At 46.4% G+C, this 16,470-nt stretch overlaps 1 protein-coding gene across 1 annotated transcript; it reads right to left on the bottom strand.

The window, feature by feature from the left end:
- Window positions 1-3,661: 3,661 nt before the first annotated feature.
- Window positions 3,662-11,649, bottom strand: LOC136612947 (uncharacterized). The gene is made up of 9 exons (XM_066593718.1): window positions 11,495-11,649; window positions 11,288-11,423; window positions 10,917-11,059; window positions 10,399-10,572; window positions 9,866-9,977; window positions 6,899-7,058; window positions 6,385-6,488; window positions 5,301-5,469; window positions 3,662-5,153 (listed from the first exon to the last, which is right to left on the bottom strand). The coding sequence occupies exons 1-9, from the start codon at window positions 11,645-11,647 to the stop codon at window positions 4,166-4,168; spliced, it is 2,139 nt and encodes a 712-aa protein (XP_066449815.1). The 5' UTR covers window positions 11,648-11,649; the 3' UTR covers window positions 3,662-4,165.
- Between the last annotated feature and the right edge of the window lie 4,821 nt (window positions 11,650-16,470).

Here is a 16,470-nt window from a genome sequence, read left to right as displayed (position 1 = left end):
CGCTGCGCACATGTATGTCTTATTCTGGAATGCTGCAGCGTTTAAGAATAAACATATTTTGAACAGTGCACCGAGTCATGGGGGCAGCGTTTTCGTGCTCTCCCCACCCGAATAGCTTTTTGTGATAGTGGTCTACACACAAGCAGGGGTACAGAGCTGTCACCATAGATCAGTCTTTCCCAACCTTTTCTGCCTTGGGGCACTTCTACCGAAAGGGGTGTGACACAATCACATTGTATATTTTTACCTCTGATATTCCGGCCACCTGGTGGACTATAGTGAGCGCAGTGCCGGTGGCCACTTCTGTATCACCTGACCAGTAGCGCTCACTAGAGGCCGCTGGCTGCCTGGTGAAGTTGGCGATGACAGCACAAAGACTTCGGAGGTGAAGGGGTGCGTGGTGTCTTCTGAAATCAGCTGCTCATTTTGATTCTTTTGTGGAAATGCTGCAGAAAATCTGCACCATTTCCACAGGGGTGGAATGGCAGAGCAGCAGCGGAAAGTCTTGATGCAGGTTGTGTGTATTTTTGTACAGAATTCATCCCCTCATTAAGAGGTAAATTCCATAGCAGAAATGGTCCTAAAATTGACATTCTACAGCATTAAATTCTGCACCACGTGTTGATGTCCATGGGCTTGTGGGTGAGATTTTACAAACTTCATCCACTTTGCTGGTCATTTAAATGGAATGCCACAGCGAATCTACCCTGTACTCAGCCAGCATAGAGGGGTTTTCCAGGCCATGCCTGTCCATATATACTGGTGTGTGAGCGGAAGCTCTTTGAGCCTTGTGTTGTGGCTGGCATTCATCATCGTAGGAGCATCTCTCATTGAAATCAATAGGACCTGTGCTTGTAATTGCAGCCGTAATAGGCACGGAATTAAATGCACTAATTTGAAGGGGTTTGCTCACGCGAGTGTATTGTATGTGGCATAACCCATTTTGGTGTATATCACACACTGCAATAAGCCACTGAGGTTGCAGGACACCTACTTGACTGCATCTTTGCATACAATTTCAATAGCCTAGTCTGCATGTGCAAATATGCAATGTTTTGGTGCACAGAACAGTAGCATGACCAAAAAACACAGGGGTAAGCGATTTTTGGTCACACAAATATGAAGCATAGTTGCACTACCAGAATGTTCTTACAGCCGTGTGAACAAGCCCTAATAGTGACTCATAGGCCCCAGTAGGAATGGTGACCCCCATTGTAGCCCCAGCAATGCTGCCTGACCCGAGGCCAACAGCTCCCTAGTTGAGAATCACTTCTCTGGATGTGAGAGGAGGGGCTGATGTGGTCCAATTCTGGATGGCAGCGTAACATTCAGAGTAAAACTTCAAAGTACAGTATGTTTATCCTAAAACATGGTATTTCAGACCTACACTGGCACATTGCCCAAACCAGATCAAGGTAGGTACATCACAAACTTGGTGGCTGAAAGAGGGTTTACATATAGGCCACTTTAGCCTGCATAGCAAAAGTAAACAGCTCTTCTGGATCCATTCTGGAAAATGCTATGCACCTCTTCAGAGAGACTATAGGTGCAACCATCTACATGCATTGGGGATGATGAGATTCGTCTCTCTAGGTTTACGCTGTAGTCCCATCTGTAGCACACAACTGCCTAAAGCTTTATTCGTGCAGCCATATTGGGGTCAGTGTGCACAGGATAGGAGACAACTAGAGATGAGCGAACGTACTCGTTTCGAGTAATTACCCGATCAAGCATTGCTATTTTCGAGTACCTGGCTACTCGGGTGCAAAGATTCAAGGGGCGCTGGGGATGGCGTGGGGGAGGCGCTCTCTCTCCAACACTGCCCCCCACTCCTCTGCAACTCACCCACGGCACCCCCCCCCCCCCCCGAATCTTTTCACCCGAGTAGAGAAGTACTCGAAAATCGTGGTGCTCGAGTGAAAGGGGCATGGCCGAGTACGTTCGCTCATCTCCAGAGATAACTATTGGAGCAATGGTGGACTGGCCCTGCAGACTTCCACTGATAGAGTGTAGGGAGTCCTGAAGGTCCCCACATAGAGCATCATATACTTAAAGGCCACATAGTATGTGGATAACTGATCATTACCACAAGGTACTAATAAGCGTTGGTTGCCTTATTCCACCAGCAGCATGACATTTCCTGGTGAGGATGCAGAGAACACACACCCTGTATAGCGTTTCACTGGAGCATAGAGCTCTAGTCGTGGTTGTGCTTTGGGTCAGTCATGTACTACTAGGCATCTGGATTTTTTTTTTTCCTGTCCCATCAGTGAGGGGGATCTACGAGCTGGGACCCCCAACTGATCACATAATAGGCCCTTGGTTTTCTGCATGTGCCTAAAATCCCATTGATTCCTATGACAATTGGCAAAAGCCAAAAAGGATGCAGAGCACCAAAGCTCAAGACAATATACACCACTGTAAAGGTAATTAACCTTACAGCTGAAATCTGTTATTGTCTGACACTTACATTATGGCAACATTAAAGGGGTTGTCTGATAAGTGGATGAAATCAGGTGTTTTCACCCCACCACCGATCCAAATAGGGGACCTGTGCACCACACTCCTATCGTTTCACAATGCAGGGTGGATTTGGCCTACTATTAATGTAAATGTGTGGGCACAGCTCAATTCATTTCCAGGGGGGCAGGCAGAGAGCAGAGCATTGCTCAGCTATTTTAGTAAGCCCCATTGAAACAAGTAAAGCCGTGACCACTGGTGGCCCATTCACATCTACATTAGAGATAAGCAGAATTCACCCTTCATTGTAAAATAAGGAGGTCATGGGTCCCAGTAGTCCAGTGGACGAGTGAAAACTTATTTTATCCACTAAACCGAACAAACCCTTTAAGTCACATGATAATCCCAATGCAGGATACCATCAGTTGCCATTAGAACCCAATGTCCTAAAGTATACCGGATTATGGACATTTCACAGTCTAGTATTAAAAGGGAACCTGTCAGATGTTTGATGTAATTCAAGTGCAGCGCTGGAACGTATACGTTGTGTTCTCTCCAGTCCTACCGCTTGTAATGTTCATAAAACTAGACCAGAGTAATTGGTCTAAGATTTTCTGTGTCATATGTAAAACACACACCGGTCTGGTGGGTGGGCCAGACGGGCTCGCCTGTCTTCAGCTCCCCCCCCCTCCATCCACACTGCGCTTCAAGATCTCATGGTACCACTGGCTGGTGCAGATGAGCACGGTGCTGGTCCACAAAAGGGAACGCTGACCTGTGCCAGTCTGCAATGCCATGGGATTCTGAAGTGCAATGAAGGGGGGGCGATCAAGATGAAGGATGGGGTATCTCGCTAACAAACAGAGTGGCTACCAGCTGGGGAGGGTGGCCAGAGGCATACACTGCAGACATTCTGCCCCATGTGAACATGCCTAATAAACCGCTCTCCTCTCCCATTGTTCCGCCTTATGTATCGCTACTCCCCACTATTAGATAGGATTTATAATCACTCACTCTTATGGGACTGAGCATGATCATTTTCTCCTCTAACTGAAATGGGGCAATTCACCAAATTCCTGCTAAGGAGTAGTGCCTAACTGAGGTTCTCCTAGGCCCCATTGCCCAATGATTGCACAGAAGGTGTAGTTACAGATGCAAGAACAGAGTATGGTATTGCCCATGGCAGAAAATGTTCATTTTATTTCCATACAAGATAAAACCAATTGTGTATATTGATATGAAATATCTAGGTGCAAAAAGGTGATCAGTGCGCAAAAAACACAAAATACAAGATATGTGCAGTCTGTCATACCCATAATTCCCCTAAAGAACTACAACAGGAGGTCTAGAATCAACAGGCTCCCGCACCAGTTTGCATCGTAAGATGATCACACATGCAGTGTCCTCCTGTTGGCATACAGGAGGATTTATAGGTTTAATCATTCATAAGAGCTGGTGGCCACTCTTCCATCATGGCTTCAGCGGGCTCCTAGTTGCTGGCCATCACAGATGTAGTTCTTCTGCCAGGTCTAATGTTCAGAAACCACCAAGTGCTTTATAAGTCAAGGAGTCCTAAACCCAAAAGTGATTATCTAGGACCAACAAGAATGGTAAAAAGCCTTTAAAAATAAAAGGGTTAATTTTATAATACAAGGTGATCAAGTCCTTTCCCCCCCATCTCAAAGTTTAGAACTCCTCCCCCAGTTCAGAAGGGGCAATCCATAAATTGCTTCAACATGTCAGCACAAAGATTTGCTGCCATATCTTGGACTTCTGAATATATGGCACCATTTTGAGCAGATGAGCAGGAGTGATGGAAATGGAGGGGTGAACGTCCTGGGCCTGAGGTGTACAAGGAGTCTCTGCGCTGACGAGAAGACCTTCTATGGAGAGAATGGCACTCTCTTGCCTGCGTCCTGAAGCCATGTTTGTGATGGAGAGAGTCCAAGGACCTTCTCCTCTTGAATGCACTGTGAGGCGTTGCCTCATTTCTTCTGATGGTACAGTCACCTTCAAAATAAAGGGCTTCCTTGGCTTGGTGGCAAGGGCAGCTTCCACAGTAAAGGTCTTCCTTCGATCTACTTTTGCATTGGTCTCTAGAGGGTAGTCTCTCTTGTGATCTGCTTCTGCAAGAACTTGTGCTTCTACATGCATCCTGAGGATGAAGGGTCTCCCGAGATCTGCTCTTACTGTGGTTCTTGTCATGCAGGGTCTCTTTTGGCCTACTTTTGTGGATGATCTTAGGACCTACCCGGTTGGCAGATTTCTCTTCATCCAGCTCTTGACATTGCTGTAAGTTTTGATCAGTGTCTTGATAACAATAGTGGGAATCAACCCTAAGCTGTGGCACATTCTCTTCATAGTGATCATGGGTCGTGTTGTGAAGAGGACTCACTTTATATAGAGAGTCATTGTCAAAACATTCAGAGCTGTCTATAGGAGAGAATGGCATTTCTCCATCAGGAGCATCTGCTTCTCCAGGGGTCTGTTTGTCGTGATTTGGAGACAGGGAATCCACCTCACAGTCTGCTCTGGCCAACTCATAAGGACTCTGTGCCGCTTCCTTGCTTCTAGTAACATTCTCAGTACAACAAGGAGACTCCGCAGCCTTGGAGAGACTGGCTCTACGGTGAGAGTGATGAAGGATGGACCTTCTTAATTCATCCCCATATCCTCTTTTTCCTGAAGGCATGCTACAAGATCAAAATATAAATCTTTTAGTTAAAGGACATTCCAACAGTCAGTGGAGGTCTAAAATCATGGAACACTGATCATATGACATTCTCAAAAGATGTACAAACCTGTAGCACAAAATATTCAAGGTTCTTCTAACTTCTTACCTTTCAGCGGGAGTAAGGTGCAATGCTCTGAAGAGCTCTGCAGTACTGGGTGAGCGAGGCTCCACATTGCTGTAAGGCAAGTTTACTGGGGTAGGCCTGGGGCGAAGATAAGGCGTCATGCTCAGTTTGAATGGAATCACGTATTCAGGAAGGGGCTGTAACTCTGGAGCTAAAAAGGGAAGACAAACTAAGATTTAAAATCAAAAACACATTGAAAAATCAGGCATATGTTTATAGATTGTTGTAAATAGTATTATGGTAGTTGCATTCCTGTACACAGGGGCAGTATTCTAGTAGGTATATTCTTGTACATAGGGGGTAGTATTCTAGTACTTAGTCTTGTACGGTACATATGCAATATGTCTCCACAGGAACTATGGGTGGAGACATGGGTTGTCTGGGTTTAGTGACAGGTCAAGCCCCCAGATGTAGGTTGCCTGCCGCAGCTGGAGTACTACATGCAGATACTATGACAAACAGACTGTGGGTGCCCTTGCTCTCTGCAGAGAGTACAGTACACATGTCAGGTACTGGCCGTCCTCCCGTCAGTGTCTGTCTCGGCAGCGGCTCCATGCTCCTGCAAACAGCAGCAGGGAGAGCAGTGATGACAGTGACAGCAGGGACTGCTGCTGCAGCACATGGACGGTGAGAGCGGGTTTGCCAGCGGCGCACGGTGACAGCGGGGCTGGTGGCAGCAGCAGCGGCAGTGCCAGCGATGGACGGGAGTGGAGCCAGCTGCTGCGGCAGTAGGGGGGGCAGGAGCTGACATGGCAGTCTGGCGGGGAGATGTGTGAGCACGGCGGGGGGACAGGAACAGAGATTGGAGTCTGGCAGGGATATGGGCGGTACATGCTTTTCTGGGGAGGTGAATGTGCGGCAGCAAATCCACAGCTGTGCCCATCACCTAGGCATACCCTCTAACTCAGGCCGGCCAACCCATGTCTCCACCCATACATCCAGTGGAGACATATTGCACAAGTACCTTCTTGTACATAGGGGGCAGTATTATAGTAGTTATATTCTTGTACATAGGGGGCAGTATGGTAGCAGTTATGTGAAAGAAATAGAACTGAAAGCTACTTACACTCACTGGTCGGCGACAAGCTGTCACTCCATCTCTGGCTATTATCCTCCGACTCCATGTCTAGTTGACTGCTGCTGCTGTCATATCTACAAGACATCATGGACCTGGGAAACATTAGATAGGTAAATAGATATAGGAATAGAGATCTCCTGTGAGCCAAATATGGTAGCAAAGAGAAGGAATCTCCCTCTTGTCCTGAGGGTGTGCTACAGCCATCAGTCTGGTCTTCTCCAGCATTGTGTACCTTTTGATACAAAGTAGCAAATAGGTGGTCTCTATGGGGGTTTTTAGCATGTGTGTGAGCAATGTTTTAGTGGGATCACTACAGCATCAGACTACATGCATTGTTTGTAGTCTGCAACCATGGAGACACAGATGAGACTAGGAACTTACCACCATATGGTAGAAAACAATTTACAAAAATTGTCATTGAATTGCTTCCATTGATAAGACTAGGAAGGATTTTTTTCATTTGAACTTCTATGCAACTATGATGTGCTGTTCATCTTGTTACCTGCTGGGAGGCGCCAGCCTCAGGATTCTGTACAGCTCTTCTGTGCTTGGGGTCATAGGATCTGCAGAAGTTAAACCTTTGCGCCGATTTCTCCCAAGGGATCGAGAGGGCGTAAACTGCTGTTTAGAGTTACTGGAAGTTTTTGCAGGGGTGTCCGCAGCTATGGATAGGATATACATTATCAGTTGATTGGCCCAGAGTTCAGACTAATGCCAGGAACCCTATTGGCCTGTCAATAAAAATATGGTAAATTACTGCTTACCCACAAAAAGTTACATCTCACTTCCAGACCTTTGTCTCAACTGTGCTCTGCTCCACCCCCCGTTCGATTCCTTAAAGGTGAAACTGTTTGCCCAGTTGTCCTTTCTGGGTACAACACCTGCCGATCTGACTAGGTTGTAGGCCAACATCTCCACTTCAGAGGTTCAACGGACCATTAAAGACCTCAAAAACTCCTGGGCCAGATGGCTTTTTCCTGCTCCATTATAAAAGTTTCCACCGCACACTTAACGAACCTCCTTAATGAGCTACATAGTGGCTATAAATTAAATCATCAATCTATAGAAGCTCATGTGACCATGATTCCAAAACCCAACAAAGATACTGTGGATATATCCAACTACAGACCAATATCTTTGCCAAACAGATTTAAAAATCCTGGCATCTGACAAATCGCCTTTTCGGGGTAATTTTCCATAGTGATCAGGCTGAATTTGTCCCAGGTAGACAGACAAGTGACTGTATATATAGGGCTATTACACTAGCCCATACTGCAAAATCCAGGCAACGTGCCTCTATGGTCGATCATTATATATTCACAAAGCATTCAGTGCCATCTCTTTGGACTCAATGAGATTTGTTTTTGGGGTCACTTTTTCCTCTTGGGTGAACGCCCTTTACTTCTGTCTCCATTATGTGGCTTTTCAGTCACCGTATTTCTCTATTGCATGGGGTAAATACCAAGGTTGCCCACTCTCCAATTTTATTTATTTTATCTTTGCCATAATACATCAGAATGCGATTGTGCACAGGATTGAGATGTCAGTCATCCATAATAAACATTGTCTTTTTGCAGATCCACCACTTCTTGCTTTCTCAACCCCTTACTACTCTTCCTAATCTACATGCTCTACTTATTGATTTTGCCTCTATCGGGGCTTACAACTGATCATTGCAACCATCAATCTTCTTGACAGTCTTGTCAAAATAGTAATGACCACTTGTCCGTCCGTGAGTGAGTTACATGCTCCTTCCCTGATCACATGGTGACATCACAGGTCCTATTCCATAGCAACTGAGGCCGCAGGTGTTTGTAGGGGGATGCATATTAGCCTTTTACTCCCCACTTCTACACGAGCCAACCTAAATAACCAATCACCACGAATCAGCCAAACCAAAATAACCAATCACTGAATAAGTAAATCCAAACAACCAATCAGGTTGTGAATAGTGTGGATTTGGTGAGTAATATAGATCTATGCATAGGGGGATGCATAACTCACTCACTCTGGATGACCTCTGGAGGAAGGACCTGTGATGACTTCACTGTCACGTGATTAGGGACAGAGCATGTAACTCACTCAGGATGATCAGGGGCTGAACAGAGTGAGTTACATGCTCTGCTCCTGATCACAACGGTGATGTCAAAGGTCCTTCATCCCGAGTGAGTTACATGCTACGACCCTGATCACATGACTGACAAAGGTTCTGTAAGCACACGGCTGCTGTCTGGTTGGTGTTGGTATTCCATAGCAACTGAGGCCTCTGGGGTTTGTAGGGGATTGAATACTAACGAACACCTACAGAAGCCATGTGCTTACAGGACCTGTCATGATATCAGTCACCTGTGTGGGAGAAGTCTGGGGCCACATAACCAGGGGGGGGGGGGGGGGGGGGAGGGGTTAGCAGTGTGTGCAGGACTCTGCTCTGCTGCTTTTCATCCCTGTTGTATGAAGAATGTATGTAGCAGAGCTGTATGTGATGTACATGCAGCAGTGCTGTGCATTGTGCCACCAGAAACACTAGTACTATATCATTTCCAATTACTAGTCTGCCCTACAGAGCTCATTTCCTTTTCAATGGGGGTAGGTTTTCCTTTAAGGCCCATTTACACGCTAAGATTATAGCTCAATTCGCTCCCATTTTTCACTCTTCGGCTGAATGATGATTTTTAGGCAAGCATAAAATCTATTCAGACAGAGAAGATAACAGACCGCATGCGGTGTTTGCTGTCCATGGTGCTGTATTCTCCATAGGAGCTGCTGATTACATTGTATTCAGCAGCTGTTCTCTGCATAGAGCTCCTAGAGGCTCATTTACATGCAAATGAAGGTGACAAGCTGCTAATGAACATTAGTGTCCATAAGCAGTTTATGCAAAACCATCACTCAAAACCTATCTTTTGAACGATCTTCGTGTGTAAGTTAACTGTAAAAAGACCTAGCATCATCAAATACTATGAAGCAATAACCATTTCTCAACTAGCAGTGCTAAAATAGTGAACATTTGGGGTGTGTTCTGCATAGCCATAGTGCCATCTATCATTGACTTTCTCCAATTTTTTTTTTTTTTTTTTTTAAAGGGCTACTATAGCAAAAACACATTTTTCCATCCCTGCTCCCCTCAGCTGACTGCTTGTCATTCTGGATGTCTCTCCTCTGTGTATTCCAGCTACTTCCATGCAGCATAGCCCCCTTATCAGCACCCATCTTGATACTGAAAGATTTTGGTTTCACCTTCACATTATCCCATGATGAATCATTAAAACAAACAAAACACTGGAGTGTCCCTTTAATAAATGGTCGGCACATAATCTGAAATGGCTGTCTGAATGTTGTCTTATTTGGAGCACAGAACGCCCTCCAAAGTACCCAGAGTTAGAGAATTTATCTAACCCTGCCAGGCCACATACAGGTTGTTGGCACTCTGGCAAGCTTCAGGGCTATAGAGAAGAGAACAAGTACTTACCGAGTGCAGACCACGGTGGAGTCTTCTTCCAAGGTGGAGTCCCTAGACCGGGCGTCATATTCAGAAATTGCTGCTTCATGAAAAGTGCCTGATCAGCCTTAAACTGAAGGCGCTGCGTAAAACATTACTTACTGGTTAATGTAAAGGCTTGACTGGTCATGTTGTGAATTTCTCAGCAATGGAGGGATAGAGCAGTAACAAGGGAAGACACTCCCTACACACAATGGGAGAACATTCAAGACAGGATAGTTACTTCCCCTTCATAAGAGTCAGTAAGGTTTAGAGATGAAGATGCCAGAGCTTTGCTCCCCTAGGGACTAGGAATAATGGAGAAGGTGATCTGCAAACATCTGTAAAGACCCTCTTGGAAAGCCTTAATCTTTAATTACACCACGTGACATTAAGTGGATTTGTTGTGAAAAACAAGTCAAAATCAGCTGTATGAAAGTGCCTTAAGTGAGAATAATTGGGGTTTGCATCTAGTAGTGTCTGACATTCCTGTGGGATGCAGTGCACCTCCTCCATGCAGTTACCTCTCTCCCAAGGCGGATGGCCGCCTCCGTGAACTTCTCCCGTTCATCCTGAAAGGCCATCTTCTGCTCAGCAAACAGCGCCCGGTCTTGTTGTAATCTCAGCTGTTCTTCCAAGAAGTAGGCATCCCACATAGGAGATGACTGACCTTCACCGGGCTGAGGCACCAGCTGGTCCTGTGCAAGACATGGATAAAACCAACCTTCCATGCTTTTTACCATAGCAGAGAGTATCCAACTAGGCTCTACTAATGGTTTCCGTGCTAGTTATCCCTTCCCAAGGGCTGACACAATGTATATATAGGCAATGAAGCAACTTACATTTGTCCCATTTTACTATATTCTCTTTACATATTGCTTCTGTACTCCTCATCACTAAACATTCAGATTTCATGCATGTCCTTTTCACCACTTGTAGCCCATTTCCATCTTCACACCTATAGAACCACCTTTCCATCCTCCCACATCCCCAATAACCCTATGCCAGCTGCCTGTATACGCCATCCATCCACCCCATGTACCTGTAATAGCTGCTGCTGTTGACTTATCAGCTCCCGGCTCTGTCGTAGCTCTTCTTTTAGCTCTTCCACTTCCTTAGTCAGCCGGGTCAATTCCTTTTCATGGTCAGTCACACTAATCACATGAGTTACATCGGACTGTGCTGCTGTAGAGAAGGTTAAATGAAAGCAGCTAACTAGTGGCCCGCAGATCTTGTCATCTACTTTTTATGTGTGACCTTCACCATCTACTCTTTACACCAAGTTAAGGGTGGTATGAATTTGGCACCAGGAAAAATCTTTTCCCAGCCCCAAATTTCAAGAGTGTGCCAATCACTTCCATATGGAATGGGTAGCATTGCTCTAGAATACTTTATTTCACCAGTCGTCTTCACCTCGGGCTTCCAGTATCTCTACCAGCTGCTTGAGGCTGTTCCACTGCTTCCTTAGGCTTCCTGTTAAACCCATATCTCCAGCACGGTTGGGCCTCGTACGTCCACCCCCAAAACGCTTGGTTCCTCCTGTCGAATCCTGAACAAAATACACAAGATTAATCTAAATTTACAGTTGGAAGTCACGGAGAAGACTGCAGCCCAACTTACATCTGAAGTGACCCTGCCAAGTGTGCCTTCATGTCTGCAGAGAATAGTCCGCACTTCTCTCCTCAGCTGTTCATGGAGCTTCTTCAGGTCTGCATTTTCTGCCAAAGAATCACGTATACTTTTCTCTGACATCCCCAATGAGCGAAGCATCATTCCTAATACTCCCTGGAGGTGCACAAAGACATAGAATTAGGTTAGTAACAAAGCTGATATCCATGCAGCACCTCTTAGAGCCCTTCTACATGGGACAACTATTGGGCATTGAAGCACCTGACTGTTGTCCCAGTGAGTGGAGGCGGACTGGAGATAACTCCGCTCAGGAAGGCTGAAATCCAACTGCCTGATTCTCTTCAATATCTGTTGTTGGAAGAGTCAGGAGACTCCATGCACATTAGATGTTCGGCTGGTCATCCAGCAAACAGCTGATTCAGTCGATATACATTTAATGCGTATGGTCAGCTTTAGTATCTTGTAGGGACTAGGCTCCTGACCACCTTATTACCCTGTAGCATCTCAGTGACTTAGCTCCTGAGCTCCTTATTCCCCCTGTAACGTCTTATTACAGTAATCTGGCTCCTGAGCTCCTTATTCCCCCTGTAACATCTTATTACAGTAACCTGGCTCCTGAGCCTCTTATTCCCTCTGTAACATCTTATTATAGTAACCCGGCTCCTGAGCCTCTTATTCCCCCTGTAACATCTTATTATAGTAACCCGGCTCCTGAGTCCCTTATTACCCTGTAACATCATATTACAGTAACCCGGCTCCTGAGCCTCTTATTCCCTCTGTAACATCTTATTATAGTAACCCGGCTCCTGAGTCCCTTATTACCCCAGTAACATCTCACTTAGCCAGCTTCTCAGCCCCTTATTATAGTAACCCAGTTCTTGAGCCTCTTATTACCCCTGTAACCCGACTCCTGAGCCTCTTATTGCCCCTGTACCATATTACAGTAACCCAGCTCCTGAGCCTCTTATTACCCCTGTAACATCTTGTTACAGTAATCTGGCTCCTGAGTCTCTTATTACCCCTGTGACATCTTGTTACAGTAACCCGGCTCTTGATCCTCTTATTACCCATGTAACCTCATATCACAGTAACCCGGCTCCTCAGCCTTTTATTAACCCTGTAACCTCTTATTATAGTAACAGAGTTTCTGAGCCTCCTATTCTGCAACATCTCATCACAGTAACCCAGCTCCTGAGCCTCCTATTAGGCCTCATGTCCACGGGGAAAATCAGGCCTGCTGCGGATTCTCCATGCAGAATCCCACAGCGGGTTCCTCCTTTCCCGGGGACATGAGGCGAAAAATAATAAACTCACCTGTCCAAGACGCTGCGGATCTTCCCTCAGTCGTGGTCGGATCTTCTTTCTTTGGCCCAGCGCATGTGCTCTGTACGCCGGCAGCGTGCCGCGCGCATGCGCCAGGCACATCCACCGGGCCGAAGGAAGAAGATCCAGCCGCAACAGAGGGAAGATCTGCAGCGTCCGGACAGGTAAGTTTTAATTCTGGTACGGGTGTTCTGCGGATCTGGACGGCTTCCATAGGCTTCAATAGAAGCCCGCGGGAGACCCACACTAAAATGGAGCAGGTCACGTTTTTTTCCCCGCACGCGGATCCACGCCTGAAGGGAAAAATGACATCCGCAGGTATTTAACTACCTGCGGGTGTCCAATGCATCCCTATGGGGCACGGATCTGCGTGTGGGAAAAACGCTGCGGATTTAAAATAATCTTTTCCCCGTGGACATGAGGCTTTACCCCTGTAACATCTCATCACAGGAACCTGGCTTCTGAGCCCCTTATTACCCCTGTAACATCATATTACAGTAACCCGGCTTCTGATCCTCTTATTACCCCTGTAACATCTCATCACAGGAACCTGGCTCCTGAGCCCCTTATTACCCCTGTAACATATTACAGTAACCTGGCTTCTGATCCTCCCATTACTACATGTTGATAAAACTGCCTCAGATACTGGATTTACCAACTACACCTATAGAGCTTGCTACTACGTACAGTAAGGCCTTATGTCCACAGCCGTATCGTTAATACTCTGCAGGTCCCCCCCGCAGCATTTTACCAATTTTGTAATTGTAACACTGGTCTGCTGGAAGAGATCGCGTGTGGCTCCGAGTGCAATGCGCATGCCTGTGCAGCATATGCATACGGTCATGCGCAGGGTGACTAGAAACGCTCAAAAGCCAAAAATGGAACAGACAGCTGCTTTCGAACACTGGACTGAGAAGCCCCATTAAAATCAATGGAAGCATTTTTAGGTGTTTAGCGCAGCATTTCAAACGCTGCGATAAATGCTGTAAAGAATGTTGCGAGAGAATGGCCAAAGAGTATACCTATGGCCTCATGTCCACGGGTGAGAGCTCACAGCGGGATCTGACCCTGCCTGCGGCCGAGGACACTGCGTACCTGTCCGGGTCTTCTATCTTCACTGTAGATGTATGCGAAAACGCCGACACACGTGCAGTAGGGTTTTTTTTTTGGTTTTTTTTAAACTCCTGCTTTTCATGGAATCTGCGGGCCGTCCGCAATTGAATGGAAGCCGTCCATGTAGGAACCACACTGAAATGGAGCATGCAGGGGTTTGTTTTCCGGACCAAGAGGTCAGCAAAACATACCTGCATGCTTTAATTCATATGCGGACGCCCATACTTCCCTATGGGCGGCTTGATTTGGGGATTCCACAAATCAGATCCGCCCATGGACATTGGGCCTCACTGAGCCACGGTTGCTGCTCATCTTTTAGTCACTCAGGTTGGCACCCTAAGGCTGGCTGCACTCGAACAGATTTTTGCTGCAGGTTGGCGTTCGCACAAAGGATCCGCAGCAAATAGCGTTCAAAGCATTCTATATAAACTCGCTTTTTCCTTCACACGTGCGGAAATTAATTGCGATTTCTACAAGCTGGGGAAAAGGAAAATCACGGCATGCTTTGTTTAGGGGCGGACTCTGCACAGACAGCTTCCACTGAAGTCAATGGAAGCCGTCCGACAAACAGCCTATCTGCAATGGACATTGCGGATAGGCCGCAGGTACCCACGCCAAAGAACCTGGACTGTGCATGACCGGCGTCCGCAGTACAGCAGTAACAGGTACGCAGGGTCAGAGCCAGAATCTGCTGTGGAGCCTACATACTAAATCCAGCTCTGCCATGTACAGGCAGCCTGACCTACATATATCTGCTCTAAGCAAGGCTTGTTGGTACTTCCCTGGCATCTAGGGCACACATGCCACCAGTTACACCCATTTTGAACTTGTGACACCAATACAGCAACCAACACATAATTATCAGTAATTATCTACAAGATTTCCATATACAAATGTGCTGCACAGTTCAAGTCATTTCCATAGTAGTCATATCTGCACTGATGCCATCACGCTCGGCGCCATATAACATTACTGATATACCCATGGCCCTTACCGGCGTCTGGTGATTGTGAGCTCTTGGTGCAAAGTGCAGCACCGTATACTTGTGGTCACCAGCTTGACAACACAACAAATTTAAATGGCCATAGGGCGGTCAGGTGGGATTTATCAATTACATCTAATTGCGCTGTAGGGATCAGCTGCGACTATTAACTATTACTCTGCTGGTGTGAAATGAGATTTCATTCACATGGTTTGGAAAATTTATATATAAAAATTTGCACATCTTTTTGTGGGTTTTGGTGCAGATTTTACTTATTCACTATTCTATTGCAATGAAAGAAATCTGCTGTGAAAATTTGCATCATTTGCATGACGGATAATGCCGATGTTTTTCGCAGTTTGCGAATAGGGTCTGTTAGGAGGTGTTCACACAGCAGAATCTGATCCGGATATTTCTGCATGCATTGTGCCTCTCAAAAGTGCTGCAGAAATCCGAAGCAGAGCTGCAGATTTCTGCCAAGACGGCGCAAATGTATGAGCGCTGATCTGCAGGCCAACTTAGCCCTTCTACATGGGCGGAATTCCCAACGCAGATTCCTCGTGGAACGGCCAAGATTCTCTTTGTCAAAAAGAAACATTTCGCTTCTTTGAAATATGTGTGCTGAGAAAACCTTCGCCATATAGACTATGGCGGAGGTTCCTACACAAGGTAACTGGATGCAGGTTAGCCGTGGAATTGGCACAGATTCCACTTCCCATCCACAGCAAAAATCCGCTGTGCGAACATGCCTTTGGGGCTCCTTCACATGGACGTATTTGCGCGCGTAAAATTTACATGCGCAATATTCAGAGAATAGAACCAATTGATTTCAATGGGTTCATTCACATTTCCGTATTTGGCATGTGCATTTCGGCTGTGCAAAAAACCCCAAATGCAGCATGCTCTACTTTACTGCACATTTGCGCACCAAAGGTCCCCATAGAAGTCAATGGGAGTGCGCAAATGCGTGCACAATACGCTAGGAGATGTGTGATACTCCGCGTAATTCTGCTGTGAAAAGAACACATCTGGAACTCGTTAGCCATTTCAAGCGACGTGTCTTCGTTGTCATGTCAATGAACAAGCCTGGTGCGCAGGTAAAGTATGTAGAATACGCCGATACGTGCGCAAGGAAGCAATGTTTGTTCCGCAAAAACGTAGGGCTGTGGTGCGCGTAAATGCACATATGCTTGAATGAGGGAGCCCTTAAAGGGGGTTTCAAACAGAATACTATTGATGACTTATAGGATGGGTCATCAATAGTTGATCGGCAGGGACCACCACCACTCAGGACCCCGGACGATCAGCTGATCCGGCGCCCCCTGTCAGCTTCGCTATCCTGAGGGCAGGTATCTTGCGTGGAAAACCCCTTTAGGCTTGGTTCACATGGGACGGATTTGCTGCGGAATTCTCGTGGATTTGCCGCACCGAAAATCTGCGAGAATTCCGCTGGAAAACCACAGCTGCAGGTTTTGAAGCAGCTTCGCCGCCTGCATTTCCACCGCAGTCATCTCTCCCCATAGAGAGAAGAGAGGCCACTGCGGAAAAA

This window comes from Eleutherodactylus coqui, chromosome 2 (assembly GCF_035609145.1).
Source record: "Eleutherodactylus coqui strain aEleCoq1 chromosome 2, aEleCoq1.hap1, whole genome shotgun sequence".
In the NCBI taxonomy this organism is placed as follows: Eukaryota; Metazoa; Chordata; class Amphibia; order Anura; family Eleutherodactylidae; genus Eleutherodactylus; species Eleutherodactylus coqui.
The sequence above is the reverse complement of the archived record's forward strand: the minus strand, read 5'-3'. Positions and strand labels throughout refer to the sequence as shown.

Excerpts from the sequence above, each read along its gene's own strand:
- LOC136612947 (XM_066593718.1), bottom strand. The coding sequence starts at position 11,647 with ATGATGCTTCGCTCATTGGGGATGTCAGAGAAAAGTATACGTGATTCT. Across the intron at positions 11,060-11,287 it reads AGAGATACTGGAAGCCCGAG|CAGCACAGTCCGATGTAACT; the intron begins GTGAAGACGACT and ends CCTTCTCTACAG. Across the intron at positions 7,059-9,865 it reads TCCACCGTGGTCTGCACTCG|CTGCGGACACCCCTGCAAAA; the intron begins GTAAGTACTTGT and ends TCCTATCCATAG.